General features: G+C 42.6%; 1 protein-coding gene across 1 annotated transcript in view; it reads left to right on the top strand.

The window, feature by feature from the left end:
• nqo1 (NAD(P)H dehydrogenase, quinone 1) overlaps positions 1-20,140 on the top strand; it is a 41,956-nt gene that overhangs the window by 6,190 nt on the left and 15,626 nt on the right. Inside the window, 5 exon segments of the mRNA XM_034193822.1 lie at positions 3,417-3,584; positions 7,748-7,845; positions 7,847-7,879; positions 16,178-16,291; positions 17,365-17,466. Coding sequence (XP_034049713.1) covers positions 3,417-3,584; positions 7,748-7,845; positions 7,847-7,879; positions 16,178-16,291; positions 17,365-17,466 — 515 coding nt within the window.

Genomic DNA, 20,140 nt, shown 5'->3' with positions numbered 1-20,140 from the left:
AAAGCTCAAATTTAAATTTAATTAAAATTTTAGAATTGATTTTGATGAAATATACCCATTATCTCACAGGAATATATCACAATTATCTGGGAACTACTTTTTGCGCAGGAATTCATCAAGCACATCGGCTACGGGTGCGTACTAACACAGAATCCCCAGAAATTGTGGAAAGTTGTTCGGTCATAACGAGAGCATCCCCTTTTAGCTTGTCATAAGCTAAGCTAGTGGTGCTTGTGAGAGTGTGTGTGTGCTCGTTTGTGGTCGGAGGACACAACACACACTGCAATATCAGGCCAAGACAATCCAACATGTTGAATATCCCTGATTTGCGATTGGAGCGCTCCAGATGTCGTTCTGAGCAGATCAGAGCACTCTTAACACACCACACATGGCAGGAATATCTGATAAGATTATCTTTAGCCTCATCATGATTGTTGGGGCATCGGAAGGGGAAGATCGGGTTCGATATCGGCCTAATTATCTTGCCGTGTGACCCAAGGTGCTTTGTGGACAACTTTCATCTTACCAAGGGAAAATTCTAAGAAATGTCTTAGAATTCGAGAAATTCTAAGATTTTTCTTAGAATAACATCATGAGGAACTACGAGTTAGCAACCATAGCAACCATATCTGCATGAATGTCTTTGGGCTTTAACCCCTTCTTATGCAGGTACTTAATCACACCGCGATGCCAGATTTTGTCCATTTTTGCTGTTTCCCTCTACCACAAACTTTCAAACTTGGCTATGAACCACAAACTACCTCACAACCTGGAAGAAAATAACACAGTCATCAGAAGAGTTGAACTTAATGCATGCCAAGTTTTATTGAAATGGCATTTCTCCTTCTTGGTGAGCCTTAGAACTTTTCAGCCTACCCTCGTATTTTTAGTCTTAGCTGCTTTGTGCATACAGGCTCTGATATCTTAGTGCGAACTTTAGCTGCACTAAAACCACTAAGTAAATTTAATGCATTTGTTAGATAACAGTTGTGCTGCTGTGCTGCTCCAGTTAATCATTTATCAAAAGCTTTTGATACAGGAGCAGACCATAGATCATTCTGAAACACAAATTACATAATAGTGACTTATCAGCGAATTTGATCACCTCATTTGAAAATTCTATATGCTTGATTAATTTATTTTTCAAGTGTCATGCACCGAGGATGTGGATTCCCAAGATACAATTAAGCAATATAAAGACCTTTTCTACACAAATTGAGACTTCACTTTACAGTTCTCAGAGAAAACAAATCCACACCTTCTGCAAACAGTTTTTTTTTTCGGACAGCTTGAATCTGGAATTACGATCAAATGGACAATAAAACAAAAAGTGTATTTCATTTTCTCCTAAATCACATAAGCAACACAGTCTACTTTCTTCAGGACTGGAATGGAAATGTCCAGTTTCTACTGCCAGAGGCAAAATCCTACATCAGAGTGACCTCCGACCTTTGCTCAGGATCAGATTCGGAAGAAAGCTGAATGTGTTTGAGTTGAGTGCATTAGTTCCATTCACCTCACTGCATCCAGCTGTCCTCCAAGAGGTTTAGTTGTGGTCTTGTTGTGCAGCATATGCAAGTTAATCAAACAATGTTCACAAAACAGCTCCAGGAATCCGGGATGAGGCACGGTTACTTTCACGGAATAAAATACAAATATTTTTGCTCAACTGGAGGCTGCTCGGCTGGCGTTCTACCTATACAAGCAGCCAGATGGAAGATGTTTGGAAAGATAACAAAAAAAAAGAAACTTGACAGTAGAGGTGGGCGGATCGATCCTAATATCGATAATATCGATACCAACGCTGGTATTGATATTGAATGATCCTCGTGTAAAAAGATCGATACGCACGCACTGACTGCTGCGCACACAGATTCATCAAAGTCTACTCTCTGTCTGTAAGAGCAGCGCTGCGCTGTGTCACACAACACGGAGCAGTGCACCCTTGTATTGTGGTTTGTCAGCCCTCTACCTCAGGAGACGTTGTGTTGAGTGATATTTTTTAAACCAAATAATAAAGTATTTTGTTGTCACATACAATGTTTGGTGAAGTTCTATCCTAGGTCTTTTGGATCCTTTGGATCTGTGAAGCTTAAATATGAAAAAGTATCAGTATCGATATCGGCGATACTGGACCTGTATTTACTTATCGGATCAATACCAAAATTCCAGTATCACCCACCTCTACTTGACAGGAGTGGAAGCTGAGGATTTATAACACTGCTAATATAATAAATCAAGATCTCTTACAATAGACTTATATGAAGTATTTATATATGAAGTCTCTGAATGTGTTGATTTTTTTCAGCAAGTGAGCTAATCCTGTGCTAACATGACACCACTTAATTGTTTCAAGTATATTATTTCTTGGGTGGAACAGTGGGTTGCACTGTTGCCTCACAGCAAGAAGGTCATGGGATTGTGTCCCACCTGGGCCTTTTTGTGTGGAGTCTGCATGTTCTCCCCGTGTCACATGGTTCCCTCCTACTTCCAAAGACATACAGGTTAGGTGAATTAGAAAACTTTAATTTGACTGTCGGTGTGCGTGTGAAAGCGTTTGTCTGTCTGTCTGTGGCATCCTGTCCAGGGTGGACTCTGCCCGTTTCCCTATGACTGCTGGGATAGGCTCCAGCACCCCGTGACCCTTAACTGGAGTAAGCGGGTACAGAAAATAAATGAGTATTTTCACTTACCATCTTTTTATGTGACTGATAACAATGTAACAGAACCCATAAACATCACACAAATAAGATAAAGAAACATGGCATGCTGCAGACTCCAGTATCAGCTATTATGTATGATTTTGGTTATTTAAAAAACATAAAAATAAAAAAAACAGTGAGACGAAAGTTAGTAAGTAAAAAGAAGAAATGAAAGGGGAAAATGTCAATATTCCTGCATTCAGGAAAGCAATTTGCGTTTGGTAAAGTGAAGCAAATATCTTCTAATCCTTTGTGAAGCTTGTGTGAAGTGCAGTAATCAGTGCCTCATGTATTAGATATGGTTAGGGTAAAAAATTGCACAGTTTGTCTGTAAAAACTAAAGAAAAAAACAAGCAAACACATAAATTTGACAAAATACAAAGTTACTGTTTATGACATTCAGCATTACATTAAAAATACCTGATCACTGAAACACGGGTGGGTAGTGAGTGCATTTCCGCTTACAGATATTTGGCCATTTGAAGTTTTGATATTGTATTTGAAGCACCATAACATTGAGCAGCTCTTGAAAATGCTAAAGGTGAAAGAAATGGAGCCATTTTTCCTGTATAAACTGCTATCCAAAATATGAAGGTATTTATTTTCTCTATGCTTCATGAGAACTGTCTCATTAGTTTATTTGCCTCTGCAAACAATCCAGCACATTAACCATTAATAACAAAAACTCTGTCTGTGCGTGTGTTTGTGTGCCAGCTGAGAAAACTGTTCTGATCGTGTACGCCCACCAGAGTCCGGCTTCATTCAATGCAGCGGTGCGAGATATGACCGTGAAAGAGCTGCAGCAACAGGGCTACAATGTCATCGTATCCGACCTGTACGCCATGAACTTCAAAGCCAGTGCAACGCAGGATGACATCATCGGTGACCTACCTGTCTCTCTTTGCATCATACTCTAACACGCTGAGTGAACACACACACAAAAAAAACTCATTTTGCACCAGGGGAGGGGCAAAATGATAATTAATGCACTTAAATAATTTGCAATGAGCATAACTGTCAGTGTTCCATGATGCATACCACAAAATGACCGACGCACGCTAGGGTGGTCCTAAAATACAAACTTTTACTTTTTCAAAGTGCTTCTTCATTTTTTTGTTCCATTTGGTGAAATAATACATATTTAGTGAAATTTCATAAGAACTGAAAATATTAACCACTGCCGCTTGACCCCTGTTTTTGCACCAGGCAAGTAAAATTTTGAGTTCTTGAATGGATACAGCAATGGGAAGACAAAACACAGTTCAGCAGTTATTATAAGTACTGTTGGCACCATTTAGTCCTGCACTTCAGTCTATTCAGTATTCATGTAATTAAAATGGCATGTGCTACAAGAAAGAAGAAGGTAGTGTGGCTGATTGGCTTCCCTTCAGATGAACTACCTGCAAATCGGCTACCATCTTGGGCTGAAGTTCTTCAAAGATACTTCAAGCTGCACCGCGATGAGAAGCTAGAAATCAGGAGGGCAGCAACTCAAGTTGTTAGTGAGGTGTTAAGCATCTGGGAGAACGCACGGATTCCAACTGCTGAAGAAAGAAACATTATTAAAAAGCTTGCGAGAAAAGTGGAACAGTATCGATCAATAACTAGGGGAAAGACAAAGCAATCTGCATCTCAGATAAAGAAAGAGGAGGAGTTAAAGGCAAATTTAAATGACTTGTTTGACATTGCTCGTGTCCAAGCATTTCAGTTGATTAAGATACCAGAGGATCGCGAATTCCTTAAAGCACAACGGGAGCCAGGGCGACGTGGCTTTATGGTTGGTGTTGACAAAGTGCTGGAAGGAAGGGAAGAACGCGCTCTTCAACAGGCTGAGATGTCAACTGCAAGGGAGCAGCATGAAATGGCGCTGAAGGCTGCGTGAGAAGAGACTGTTGAACTGATGTCTTCAACAGAGAGCAATACTGATGTCATGGATTCTGAGGACAATGCGGCTCCACCTCCTCCAAAAAGGTCATGCCGGCGTGCACAGAACATTGTTACACTGGAGCTGACTGCAGCCCTGGACCACACAAAAATAGCCTGGTGCCCTTCTTCGTGCCAGGTGGATGGCACGTGTCATTTATGTGATCAAGATCTTTCTGTTTCGAGAGCAGTTTAAGTTATCTGCTAAAGACCTCTCTGGCCTGAAACGCTTCACAGCTTTCACTGGAGGACTGTATGTCAAGGCCTGGTTCAATGCTCCCTCTGCAGTCACTGCTCCAGCTGGGGATCTGTCAAGGGGATCTTGAAGGGCATGGTCTCCTATCCTGATCTGTCAAGTTTGCAAAGCATATCCCCTCTATGATTTTTATTGAAACTCTACGGAAGCAAGCCACAGTCTCAATTTGCTGAATTTCCCCTCCCTGGCAGGTAAACTGTACTATCACCCATCATGGATTTTCTGCACTGATTTCCCCCACTAAGCTAATGGATTCCACACCTACCTTTGTCATAAATGTTGCAGGGTCTCTAATCACCTGCTCCATGGCCTGCTGTAAAATCCTAATGTTAACCTCCCTGTAGGGCTCTATCTATGTTTTCAGACAAGATGGCGCCGCCTTCCCTAGTAGGGTGAAGGCCATCCGGCATCAGCAAGCCATGGCAGCCCCAGAATAAAGGCCAGTTATCAATAAAACTAAAGCCTTACTGTCTACAAAATTGTGCCAGCCACCTATTCAACGATGTCAGCCTGCTAAATGCCTCATCATTACCCTGGGAGGGGAGGGGACCAGAGCCTATGAATTCATCTATGTCCATTTTTGTGACCTCTGAGTGCTTCATCCTGACATCATTGGCAGTGACATGAATAACTATGTGACTGTATCTCGTGTCATGTTCCTTAGTCTGTCTACCCTTCTGCAGTGTCAGCACCCTAAGATGGGATGCAGTGTTGGGAGCTCTGGCCCCAAGAATACATTTAACGTCAGCTGGCATCTGTAACCTGACTTTGAGGGTGATAGAATCCCCTATCACTAAAGCCCGGTGTTTCGGCCTGGAGATAGGAGTGGAAGTCACCCGTGGGCTCAAAGAACTCACATCAGGCATATCCAAGGGGGAGAACCAATTCACAGTTCACAGTGGCGAGTGTGATCCGGGTACCACAACCAGGCTGCCTAACCGCAGTCCGAAAACCGTCCTCCACAGCTGGCGTTTCTAGGCTGATGCTAATGGGCAGGCTCGCCGGCCCAACACTAACCTTGTCTGGAGTGCCCGTAACATCTATCTCCCTCTGAGGCATCCTCGTGTGTTCTCCCTGTATGTGCCACATGCCCGAAAACTTCATGTTAGCCATGTCCACGAACAGTTTGGGACTCGTGTAAAAATTGTCCATGTAAATGTGGTACCCAGTACCAAGAGAGGATGGCTGGATCAGGTTCATGACCACATCGTATGACAGCCTGTGCTCACTTGTGGTCACAGTCTTGCCAGTGTAAATGGTGAACTTGAGTGTGTAATCATTACTTGAAACACGCCAACACAAAAGTTTCATGACCCATTTTGTTGGCTTGTCCTTCAAATATTGAGTGATTCCAGTTTTTTGCCTTCGTCGCCACCATCCTTTCATCCACTGCCAGCTCCCTCCTCAGGTGGTAATAAGCCTGGCAGGCACTGAGGATGTCATCATAAAGAGGCCTGACTCCAAACAGTTTGTCATGACCTGCTGTTCCATTTTTTCTATCACTTTCTACATCCTCATCTGGATCACTTAGGTGGATGTTCCAGAAAATTGATCTAAATCTGTCTCTGAACATTGTAACGTGCTTTATAAATAAAACTTATTATTTATTTTACAGTTGAAAGGCTTCATGTTTAAAAAAACTTTGAAGTTTACACAGCACGAAAACCGTTGTTTTCGAGAGGAAGAAAAAGAGAGAGACAGAGGGATGAGAGAGAAAGATGTGAGTGAAAGAGAAAGAGAGAGAGCAAACAAGAGACAGGCAGACAGAGAGAGGAAGAGAGAAAGGCAGGGAGAGAGACAGGCAGAGAGAGTGCTGTCTTTTCTCTTTAAATCTATAAAAAAAATAAGGCTATAAAAGTCTATAAAAATAAAAGTACTTAATTTTTTTCACCAAAACATCAAATCTAGGCTTTCCTTTTGGATAACACCTTCTGGCAAATTGTAGCTGAACTTTCAGTTCTCCTTTTTTAAGAAAATCCTCATATAAAATCAACAATAATGATAATAATAATAATAATATTAAAGCAAACACAGCTCTGGTATCGGATTGGAAAGTATTGGCATTGGCAGATATCCAAATTCTTGGTATTGGGATCAGATCGGAAGTGAAAAATTGTGGACTGTGCATCCCTAAACGTATCCACATAAAGCGTCCTGATTTTGGAAAACGAAACCTGAAACTACTTTAGTTCCTTGCAGTGGCTGAAGAAAAGTAGTGTTTTAAAAGCAGTCTCTCTGTGGTTTGTCTACTCGCAGTGCGTTTTCTCAACCTTAACCAGAGGACGCCAGTGCTTTGTGCAACAACAAGAAAATTATTTTAAGAGTTGAAAGAGTCACAGTGCTTCATTCATTCACGTCAGTGTTTACCATAAACATCAGTCTATTCTTCAGCATTCTGCACGCAATGAAATAAATCCCATGTTTCACCAAGACAAAAATAAAGTTAAAATGTTCAATTACTCTGTTTAGCCTCTGTGTGGGGGGACAGACCACGCTGACAGCATACATGTGCTCGATGACGTGCATGTGAACATCTACATGCTCCACTACCAGACAAAAGGGTTCTGCTGGCAGTGGAAATGCAAACCAAGACAGACTTAACTGTTCCGACCCAGACCACTCGGTGGAAACGGGGCTGTCGGCATACGCTGGCTAAATCGACATGGTGGTGACAGGCCTATTAGACAGCCTTTAGCAGGCATATTATTTTAGGTTTGAAAATAATGTCCAAAATTTTGACTGATACATTTACATATTTGTTATCTTTACATGAATGTGTTTCATGAAACAGTCAGTGTGAATTATTATTATTATTACTATTATTATTTTATTTTCATGCATTTTGACACCATTTTTTTGGGTGCAGGTGAGCTGAAAAGGCCAGAGCTTTTCAGGTATGGAGAGGAGACCATGCATGCATGGATGGAGGGCCGCCTCAGTGACGACATTGTAGCGGAGCAGCGCAAAAGTTGAGAAAGCTGACCTTATCGTCTTCCAGGTCAGACATTACTCAGGTTTCATACACACACAGATATTATATATATATATATATATATATAATATATATATATATATATATATATATATACACTCAACAAAATATAAATGCAACACTTTTAGTTTTGCTCCCATTTTGTATGAGATGAACTCAAAGAGCTAAAACTTTTTCCAATACACAATATCACCATTTCCCTCAAATATTGTTCACAAACCAGTCTAAATCTGTGATAGTGAGCACTTCTCCTTTGCTGAGATAATCCATCCCACCTCACAGGTGTGCCGTATCAAGATGCTGATTAGACACCATGATTAGGTGCACAGGTGTGCCTTAGACTGCCCACAATAAAAGGCCACTCTGAAAGGTGCAGTTTTATCACACAGCACAATGCCAAAGATGTCGCAAGATTTGAGGGAGAGTTGCAATTGGCATGCTGACAGCAGGAATGTCAACCAGAGCTGTTGCTCGTGTAGTGAATGTTCATTTCTCTACCATAAGCCGTCTCCAAAGGCGTTTCAGAGAATTTGGCAGTACATCCAACCAGCCTCACAACCGCAGACCACGTGTAACCACACCAGCCCCAGGACCTCCACATCCCAGCATGTTCACCTCCAAGATCGTCTGAGACCAGCCACTCGGACAGCTGCTGAACAATCAGTTTGCATAACCAAAGAATTTCTGCACAAACTGTCAGAAACCGTCTCAGGGAAGCTCATCTGCATGCTCGTCGTCCTCATCGGGATCTCGACCTGACTCCAGTTCATCGTTGTAACTGACTGAGTGGGCAAATGCTCACATTCTCTGGCGTTTGGCACGTTGGAGAGGTGTTCTCTTCACAGATGAATCCCGGTTCACACTGTTCAGGGCAGATGGCAGACAACGTGTGTGGCATCGTGTGGTGTGAGCGGTTTTCTGATGTCAATGTTGTGGATCGAGTGGCCCATGGTGGCGGTGGGGTTATGGTATGGGCAGGTGTCTGTATGGACGAAGAACACAGGTGCATTTTATTGATGGCATTTTGAATGCACAGAGATACCGTTGACGAGATCCTGAGGCCCATTGCTGTGCCAAACATCCAAGAACATCACCTCATGTTGCAGCAGGATAATGCACGGCCCCATGTTGCAAGGATCTGTACCAATTGTTGGAAGCTGAAAATGTCACCAGGTTCTTGCATGGCCGGCATACTCACCGGACAAGTCATCCATTGAGCAAGTTTTTGGGATGCTCTGGACCGGCGTATACCGACAGCGTGTACCAGTTCCTGCCAATATCCAGCAACTTCGCACAGCCATTGAAGAGAGATGGACCAACATTCCACAGGCCACAATTGACAACCTGATCAACTCTATGCGAAGGAGATGTGTTGCACTGCATGAGGCAAATGGTGGTCACACCAGATACTGACTGGTATCACCCCCCCCCCCCCCCCCCCCCCCCCCCCCCCCCCCCCCCCCCCCCCCCCCCCCCCCCCCCCCCCACCCCCACCCCCCCCCCCCCCCCCCCCCCACCCCCCCCCCCCCCCCCCCCCCCCCCCCCCCCCCCCCCCCCCCCCCCCCCCCCCCCATAAAACACAACTGCACCTTTTCAGAGTGGCCTTTATTGTGGCAGTCTAAGGCACACCTGTGCACTAATCATGGTGTCTAATCCGCATCTTGATATGGCACACTGTGAGGTGGGATGGATTATCTCAGCAAGGAGACGAGAAGTGCTCACTATCACAGATTTAGACTGGTTTTGTGAACAATATTTGAGGAAATGGTGATATTGTGTATGTGGAAAAAGTTTTAGATCTTTGAGTTCATCTCATACAAAATGGGAGCAAAACCAAAAGTGTTGCATTATATTTTTGTGAGTGTATATATATATATATCTATATATATATGAGGTCTATTATAAAGTATCTGACATTATTTTTTTCAAAAACCATATGGATTTGAATCACGTGTGATTGCGTCAGACAAGCTTGAACCCTCGTGCGCATGCGTGAGTTTTTCCATGCCTGTCGGTTGTGTCATTCGCCTGTCAGCAGGCTTTGAGTGAGGAGTGGTCCAGCCCTCTTGTCGTTGTTTCATTGCCAGGAAATGGCGGAATGATTTGGGCTTTTTTTCCATCAGAATTTTTTCAGAAACTGTTAGAGACTGGCAGCTGGAAACCATTAGAAAATTTATCTGGCTTTCGGTGAAAATGTCACGGGCTTGGTAGAGAATAAGGAGTGTTACTGTCGCTTTAAGGACAGCCCCCAACGGCTGTGGGGCGCGCCGCGCTCCGAAGCCGCCATCGACAGGCTGAACGACCATTTCATTTCTAAACGGATGGCTGTCTGGATCCGTGACCATCGTGTGCCATTCTCTGGTTATCACAAGAGTTGGACATCAACCATTTTCCGGCAGATTTCACTTTTAACAAGAGATTTTGTCATGGAAAGCCGAGCGAAGGCTTCGCGCGTCACGATGGATTCGCTACTGGAGCGAGACAAAACCACCTCCGTTTTGGTCTCACAGGACGGCTTTGAGATGGCGTTCAGACAGCTGTCAGTGGGTTTTCCATCACGTGATTATCCGAGAAATTGTAGATGTGCCTGGACATGCCAGAACATGTCCCGTGAGGCTTCATCTTGGCGTTGCTATGCGCCATGCGGCACCACCGCCACGCGCGAAGCCTCCACTACTCTTTCCATGACAAAAACTCCTGTAACAGTGGAATGTGCCGTTCATTTCCAAACTGGATGTTGGGTTTTATCCGGGACGTCGTCTGACTAGCACAGGAATTGTGAAAAGACGTGGACATCAGCACTTTTTCGGCACATTGAGACAGATGTGCAGAGGAATTCCACGCATCGTGGCGGTGCTGCATGGCGCAAAGCAAGCTGTGCTGAAGCCTCACGGGACATGTTCTGGCATGTCCAGGCACATCCACCAATTTCTCGGATAATCACTCGATGGAAAAACCACCGACAGCTGTCTGAACGCCATCTCAAAGCCGTCCTGTGAGACCAAAACGGAGGTGTTCCTTTGTCTCGCTCCATCAGCAAATCGGTCGTGACACCTCCGCTCAGCTTTCCATGACAAAATTTCTTGTTAAAAGTGAAATCTGCCGGAAAATGGCTGATGTCCAGCTCTTGTGATAACCAGAGAAAGTGCACACGACGGTCTCAGATCCACAGAGCCATCCATTTAGAAATGATCCGGTGGTTTGTGGCTCTTGATGGTGCCACGGAGCGCGGCGCGCCGAGCGTCCTTAAAACCGTCCTTAAAGCTATAGTAACAGTCCTTATTCTCTGTGAAGCCTGTAAAATTTTCACCGAAAGCCAGATAAATTTTTGAATGGTTTCCAGCTGCCAGTCTCTAACAGTTTCTGAAAAAATTCTGATGGAAAAAAAAAGCCAAAATCATTCCGCCATTTCCTGACAATGAAAATCCGCCGAGGGGGCTGGACCACTCCTCACTCAAAGCCTGCTCACAGCCGAATGACGCAACCGACAGGCGTGGAAAAACTCACGCTCCAAAACGGAGGTGGTTTTGTCTCGCTCCAGTAGCGAATCCATCGTGACGCACGAAGCCTCCGCTCGGCTTTCCATGACAAAATCTCTTGTTAAAAGTGAAATCTGCCGGAAAATGGTTGATGTCCAGCTCTTGTGATAACCAGAGAAATGGCACATGATGGTCACGGATCTAGACAGCCATCCGTTTAGAAATGAAATGATCATTCAGCCTGTCGATGGCGGCTTCGGAGCGCGGCGCGCCCCACAACCACTGGGGGCCGTCCTTAAAGCAACAGTAACACTCCTTATTCTCTACCAAGCCCATAACATTTTCACCGAAAGCCAGATAAATTTTTCTAATGGTTTCCAGCTGCCAGTCTCTAACAGTTTCTGAAAAAATTCTGATGGAAAAAAAACAACAACAAGGGGGCTGGACCACTCCTCACTCAAAGCCTGCTCACAGGTGAATGACACAACCGACAGGCGTGGAAAAACTCACGCATGCGGACGAGGGTTCAAGCTTGTCTGACACAATCACACGTGATTCAAATCCATATGGTTTTTGAAAAAAATAATAAGGTTGGATACTTTTCTAATAGACCTCGTATGTATATATTGTATATATATATAATACTATATATATATATAATATAAAAGAATTTTGGCCAGTACAGATAGATTACATACTGGTCTATAATTAGTTAGAATAACTGGATAATAAAGGGAGAACAAAAGCTGATTTCCATACTAATACCCCCATCACACATAGCTGGAATCACGCAGAATGGTGTCAGAATCACGAATTGGCGCACATTATGGATTATGACCATTTTTGCTGTGTCGGCCTACTTCCTGCACATTCTGGCTATGTGTGTAAGGGAATTTCATTCTTTTCCACTGTGAGGTTAAAAAGATATGCAAGAGACTCTGCTACAAAATCAGCTTCCAGCTTAAAAAAATAACACCCCCCGTCACACATAGATGGAATCTGCAGAGTGGCGTCAGACTTATGAATCGGCACACATCCAAAAGTGTTGGATTTCAGTTCCAAAACGTTCTGACAACCATCTGCGGAAGTCGACACAGTTGGTCAAAATCGGCCAGTGCCCCCGAGTGTAATACACATGTTTAAAACTCTCTGGGTGCTGTCAGGATGGGACACCTATCCGATGGCAGTCCATGTGGAGTCTGACGACCATCTGACTGCAATTACATATTCCAATGGCAGCAAAACAGGATCCAAAAAGATTTGAGTGCATACAAGGGAACCTCGAGAAAGATCTGGCTGGCACCATGTATAGGTGCCACGACACAAAGTCTGGTCTCACATCGATATGAAATTGTTATGGCTTTAAGCCTCCAGTCTTACGAAGTAAACAGCGTAACACTGAACTAATATGCAGGTCACACCACTCCCTGCTCAAGGCTGGACTGTTAATTAAAACATACATCTGTGCTCAGCAAAAACATGATCTCAGCAAAACAGTTTGCCCTCTCACTGAGTCAAAGATCATCTTGTGAGCAGTTTAATGATTAGTTAAACAGTGAATATAATGAATAGATATGTATCAATCAATCAATGTAGTGAGTATAACTACTTTAGCAATTCAGTGATTAACAAAGAAAGCTGTTGTGAAAGTGTAGGAACACGGACCCACAACAGGGGGCGTTAAATGAACGGGCAATGGATAAGCCAAACAGTAACAATTTAATGTTGTGAAGTGCACAACGGAATACAGACAAATACAGTTCTTGGAACTACAAACAATTATATGTTAAGTGACCTGTGGGCAGGCTTGAGGATAGGAGACATCCGTCCAGAATTGAGCCGGATCCCACACGGCCCTCACTGCCAACGGATCTGAAGAACACCGGAGCCGCCAAGTCCTGGATCCCCAGGTGGCCACCGTCTCCAGCTGTCAGACCTGGTACTGCTGGCAGAGAACAGAAACAGAGTTGATGAGTGTGAGTTCGCACACTCAGTAATCCCACAGTCTTTGTTCTTTTGGGAGGGAGCACCTCCACCTCCAATCACACACTCGTGCAGCTCCTGTCTAACCACTTATCTGGTTGGGGTGTGAAGCGAAGCTGTCGCTGATCACACCAAACGCCAATCCCACAGATAAGGCAACCCACAGGAAAATGGCTGCAAAGAAGTTCAGACTATTACTCAATGTTTTAGTTCAGCAGAGAAAATTACCTCTTATGGTAGCTGATTTCTCGGCGAGGAGGTGGAGTTGCAGTCCGGCCTTTATGGTGATGGTGATGAGTTGTATGAGTGACAGCTGGTGCTGATGATGAGTGACAGCTGTCACTCCCCATGGCTCCGGCGCCCTCTCGTGCTTGAAGCCCGCACTCCAAGCAGGGCACCATCTGGTGGTGGTGGGCCAGCAGTACCTCCTCTTCAGCGGCCCACACAACAGAAAGCAATATTAATGAAACACATTGAAACACATGTATATAAATGTGTATATGGAGAATGAGATCAAAGACAAAAATCAAAGACAGCAAATCAAAATAAGACGTTAATAATTGATCATATATTGAAAATTCCTGACACCTACCATCCTGGTTCTCAGACCAGGCACCTAAGTGGCTCTACTCTACTTTTTTCTACTCTCCTTTTTAGATTTTTACATATACCTTTGTATACAGTGGTCCCTCGTTTATCGCGGGAGTTACGTTCTAAAAAAACCCGCAATAGGCAAATCCGCAAAGTAGTCAGCGTATTTTTTACAATTATTATAGATGTTTTAAGGCTGTAAAACCCTCACTACACACTTTATACACTTTTCTCAAACAGGCATTAACATTTTCTCACTTTTCTCTCGTGTGTAAACACTCAAAGTTCAAACCTTAGTAGAAAATAAGACCAACCTGTTTTTCAGGCTCAAACATTTGTTTGAGAAATAAATAGAACATTTTCTATAAAATAATTATGATGGCTTTTTAGAACTAACAAATTTATTTTAACGATCACCCCTACGAGGTTGGACACATAAGAAATTATTAATAGTGACTCACCAGTATTCTCAAGTTCCTATGATCGACCTCTCATCCTGGTGCCGCTCGCTGTCACGTCTTTTCCACTGAGTGACACCTCGGGTGCAGGTGTCTTTTTCCGAGTGAAGAACACAGTTATGAGTAGTTGTTGGCGCTCTTTTTTCTTCTGGGCAAGAAGATTCTTATAAACAGACACGCAGAACGGTGCCGCGACCTGCTTGATGAGGACGCAGAACACAATGCGCTGTAAAAAAAAAAAGCATGCAAAATTGGACTAAAAAAATCCACGAAACTGCGAGGCCATGAAAGGTGAACTGCGTTATAGTGATGGACCACTGTACTGGCGTAGTTCCACCTTAGAATTGAAATATAATATATAAGAAATACCTTACTGAATTTTCATTAATCTATTGGTTCGTGATTAACAAAAGGGCCATGACGAAAAGCGCCTCATTTTTGTCATGGCAGCATGAATTCATTCTAATTAATTCCGTGATGGCTGCACGAAATTAAAAGTGAAACGGGGGGGGGGATCAAGGGTGGTTATGGTTAGGGTTGAGGGAAGGAGTAGGGTTAGGTTATGGTTAGGGTTAGGGTTGAGGTAGGAGTAGGGTTCATAATAGTGAATTAAAAAAAACCCGGCCACGAAAATTTGACTCAATTTCTTACGGGAGCACGAAAAAAAAAAATAAACGTGACACTGGGCTTGGACGAGGGAGTCTGTCTGCACTCCGACACTCCTTACCACGCCTCTTTTCCTCCCGACTGTGTCGGATTATGGCAGGTATTTGCTGTATTGGGCATGTTCTGGCACATTCTTGCTATGTTGATGGGGCTTGAGGATCAGTGAAATCACATCCTGATGTAGCTTTAAGGGCTTTATGAACTTCCTGAACAGAGAAAGGTACAAAGTTGAAATTTTGACCAGCGTGCATTGGGAGGCCTGTGCAAGATTTCACATAGTCAAATCCCACAGAATCAAACAAAGAGCCAGAAGATGCTTGTTAATGCTTGTTAAAACAATTCAATACCTCCATCCTGACATAGGCAGGAACAGAATATTTTAAAACATAAGTAGGTAAAACTGAGAGCTTTTACTCACAGAAAGAGACTTAAAAACTTTCCAAAATTTCTGTGGGCTATTTAGGTTATTAGTGGTGACAGACAAATATATGAAAGAAGCACATTTGTTTCTTAGCTTTCTAAAACAAGCCAATCAGTGGTAGACCCGTTTTCCTTGCCTTAGCCCAAGCCAGGTTACATAGCATCTTCTGGCTCTGTGGAAAACCAGGGATTATCCTGCCCCTTTACCCTGAATCTCTTTAATGGGGCATGTTGATTTGCTTCTTGCATAAAACTATCCCTAAAGAATGTCCAAGCTATCCCTACATCAGGGATAATTCCTATTTTTTTCTAATTAAATTTGGACAAATCGTGGTGATATGCTTATTCATTAAAGTGTTTGAGTTCTTTTATTAATATGAGGTTTGATTTGGGAACCTTAGTGTTTTTCGAAATCAAATCAATCAAGGTAGACTTCTCGGGGCTTTTGAGGCTTGTCCAAGTGGGTAAATTTACCAACTGGGTAAGATTAATCGCATCACAGAAACATCCTCAGCTACTGCTTCAAGCCAATCCCAATTTAAATCACCAACTAAAACAAGTTCACTATAATTCAGTCTAGACAAAAGATGCTTCAAAGATTGTAGCGCTTCCTTAGAGGCAGATGGAGGCCTGTAGCACCCAGTGACAGTTATGCAAATGCCTTTAGCCCACATATCGTCAGTGTGAACTGTTTTACTTTTCTGTAGTTTCCAATGTACTGGTTCAGTGTGCCTGCGATCATGAAGGGCTGGATAGACAGAGTGCTGGCATCAGGATTCGCTTTTTCCCTGGAAAAGATGTATGATCAAGGCATCTTCAAGGTCTGTCTCCCTTACAATCACATTTCTTCAACCAGCACAGCAGCAAATCCTAGTGATTAATTGAATTATATATAATAGCTGAGTGGATCCTTGTCATTTGATTGGTGCTTTGTTGTCACATGGATTATTTGTCCCATTTGTGTTGCATTGCATTTAGAGTGGAGTTTGGTTCCATACGTTTGGTACCATTGCACTCTGCACACACACCTACACACACACCCACATACACACGCAACCACACCTACACATACACACACATGCATGCGTGTGCACACACATGCACACAACATGCGCGCGCACACGCAAACCAAATCCACTGCGCTGTAAGCCATCTGATGTGATTTTTTTTTTCCAATGCACTGAGGAAATACACATTTTTTTTTTTGGTAGCACACGTGTGCACAAGTGCCTTCCCACTTGTGTGAGCATGCACACTGTGGAGTTTGTTTTGCTGACAGAAGATGATTTGATGCACGGCACGGTGGACTTCATTGTCAGAATTATTTTTGGACTCCTCGTATTTAAAGTTTGTGTTGGATTGATAATGTCAACGCAGCAGTGATGCACCAAAGCTGAATTAATTTCTAACATTATTTTTTTCGCTGCACTAAGGAGGTACTAAAATGTAAGTCCCTTTTTTGTTGTTTGTAAATTAATAGAATATAAAATGACAAGGATCTATTTTAGGCATTATATAAAACAAATAATGAATGTTTTTACATTCTTTCATTGGAACAAATATTTTATGAGCTTTCATCGCATAAAATATTCGTATAATTGAACTCATAAGCATTCATTATTGTATAATATATCCACCACCTGATATCATCAAGCCATTCACAACATATCATACACAAATAAACAGTAGAAATGCCACATTGTAGTGATCCCACTAGGTTGGGAGCAGGATTAGAACTCCAGCCACTGTAACATGATTCACTGAGAGGTGTAAACTGGTGTGTGTCAAGGCTGTCCCCTAGGAATACTACATGTGCCTAAGTACATCACTGAAAATGTACTGAATGTATAAATTACTCGTATGTTATAAATTTACTTTGGCATTTATTTAAAAGGATAAGAAAGCAATGCTGTCCTTCACTACCGGAGCAATGGAGAGCATGTTCCGTCCTGATGGTATCAATGGAGACATCAATGTCACACTGTGGCCTCTGCAAGTGAGTATACAACCCACCACTAGGGCATCCACATTTTTGGGTTCCAATATTGAGCAGTGCCCAAAAACAATAGCATAGTTGTCACAGCTGTCAAAGTATCAACTCACCTTACCCTCCTTCAGCCTGGTCATAGTGTTAAAACTAGATTCACTCCATCAAGGCCACATATTCCCAACCACCAAAGTACCCACTGCCCTGCATTCAGCATCACGCATCAGGCCTTGTTCCTAAGAATTTTATCAATATGCTCATACAACCCCAATTCCAAGTTGAAGTTGGGATGTTTTGTAAAATGTAATAAAAATAGAATACAATGATTTTCAATCCTCTTCAACCTATATTCAATGAATACCACCACAAAGACTAGATATTTAATGTTCAAACTGATAAACTTTATTGTTTTGTGCAAATATTCGCTCATTTTGAAATGGATGCCTGCAACACATTTCCAAAAACAGTTTACCACTGTGTTACATCACCTTTCCTTCTAACAACACTCAATAAGCGTTAGGAAACTGAGGACACTAATTGTTTAAGCTTTGTAGGTGGAATTCTTTCCCATTCTTGCTTGATGTACGACTTCAGTTGTTCAACAGTTGTCTGTTGTCGTATTTTGTGCTTCATAATGTGCCACAAATTTTCAAAGGGTGACAAGTCTGGACTGCAGGCAGGCCAGTCTAGTACCCGCACTCTTTTACTACGAAGCCACACTGTTATAACACGTGCAGAATGTGGCTTGGCATTGTCTTACTGAAATAAGCAGGGACGTCCCTGAAAAAGACGTTGCTTGGATGGCAGCATGTGTTGCTCCAAAACCTGGATGTACCTTTCAGCACGGGCTACGGGCACTAACACACCCCCATACCATCACAGATGCTGGATTTTGAACTTTGCGCTGTAACAATCTGGATGGTCTTTTTCCTCTTTTGTCCAGAGGACACAACGTCCATGATTTCCAAAAACAATTTGAAATGTGGACTCATCAAACCACAGCACACTTTTTCCACTTTGTGTCTGACCCATTTCAAATAAGCTCAGGCCCAGAGATAGGCGGCGGTGTTTCTTGATATTGTTGATGTATGGCTTTCGCTTTGCATGGCAGAGATTTAACTTGCACTTGTAGATGTAGCGATGAACTATGTTAACTGACAATGGTTTTCTGAAGTGTTTCCTGAGCCCACGCAGTAAGATCCTTTACACAATGTCAGTTTTTAATGCAGTGCCGCCTGAGGGATCGAAGGTCATGGGCATTCAGTGTTGGTTTTCGGCCTTGCTGCTTACATGTAGAAAGTTCTCAGATTCTCTGAATCTTCTGATTATATTATGGACTGTAGATGATGGAATCCCTAAATTCATTGCAATTGAACGTCAAGAAACATTGTTGTTCACAAGTGGTGATCCTCACCCCATCTTTGCTTGTGAATGGCTGAGCCTTTTGGGGATGCTCCTTTTACACCCAATCATGACAACTCACCTGTTTCCAATTAACCTGTTCACCTGTGAAATGTTCAAACAGGTGTTCTTTGAGCAAGCATTCAACTTTCCCAGTCTTTTGTGCCACTGTCCCAGCTTTTTTGAAATGTGTTGCAGGCATCATTTCAAAATGAGCAAATATTTGCACAAAAACAAAACGTCTATCAGTTTGAACATTAAATCTCTTGTGTTTGTGGGGTATTCAATTGAATATAGGTTGGAAGAGGATTTACAATCATTGTACTCTGTTTTATTTACATTTCACACAACTTCCAAACTTCATTGGAATTGGGGTCGTAAAATTAATCAAGGTCCATCTATAACTTTTGGAATTCAGTGTTGCTTTATCTCTAAGGGCCCCATCATGCTTAGCACAAATGAGCAGAAGTCAAGCTGAGTCAGCCACAGTGAGAAAAAAGCCAAACTTCGAGGCGCAATCAGGAGGGACAGACATTCGGACAGCCGTGTATGAATGCCATTCAACTACTTATAATGTGGGGGGATTTTGCGGTGGATGAGGCATGTGCCGTCGGCACTTGGCTGATGTGACCGTCTCATGAATCTCCCAGGATGACAGGGATCTAATCACACACTCAAAAAACGGCTCTTTGGATGAACTCAATTCAATTATGTGCAGGATTTCCATCTAATAAATATATGTAGCCCCAACTCAAATAAAACAGATCCATGCAAAATAATGTAATTTAATTGACTTGGGACTATATATATTTATTAGATGGAATCCAATCCAATGAGACAGTTTTTGAGTGTATCACACAAACAAATGACTCATTGGATGAATTCAATTCAATTATAGGCAGGATTTCCAAATAATAAATGTATGTTGTCCCAACTAAATTAAATGAAATATTTATTAGATGGAAATCCTACACATAATTGAATTGAGTTCATCCAATACATCAGTTTTTTGATTGCAGGCTGCAGCCTGGCTGTTGTTAGCTCTGCGCTGTGAGATACATCTGGATCTATTTCAAAGGTGACTTTCTATTTTATTTATATTGAAATGGCTTGGCAATACAATTCCTCCTCCTAAAGGGTTTGATGGTGTACATGTCATAATATTTGTATTACAGCTGTGATACACTATTCAGCCAGATTATGTTATGTCAATGTATCTGTAATATAAGGTTTATTATGGATATAACACCTTGGTCAGATGTACATGCTGCTCCGCGGCTCT

The sequence above is a fragment of the Thalassophryne amazonica genome, chromosome 2 (assembly GCF_902500255.1).
Source record: "Thalassophryne amazonica chromosome 2, fThaAma1.1, whole genome shotgun sequence".
Taxonomy (NCBI): domain Eukaryota; kingdom Metazoa; phylum Chordata; class Actinopteri; order Batrachoidiformes; family Batrachoididae; genus Thalassophryne; species Thalassophryne amazonica.
This window is presented reverse-complemented; position numbering and strand designations above follow the sequence as displayed.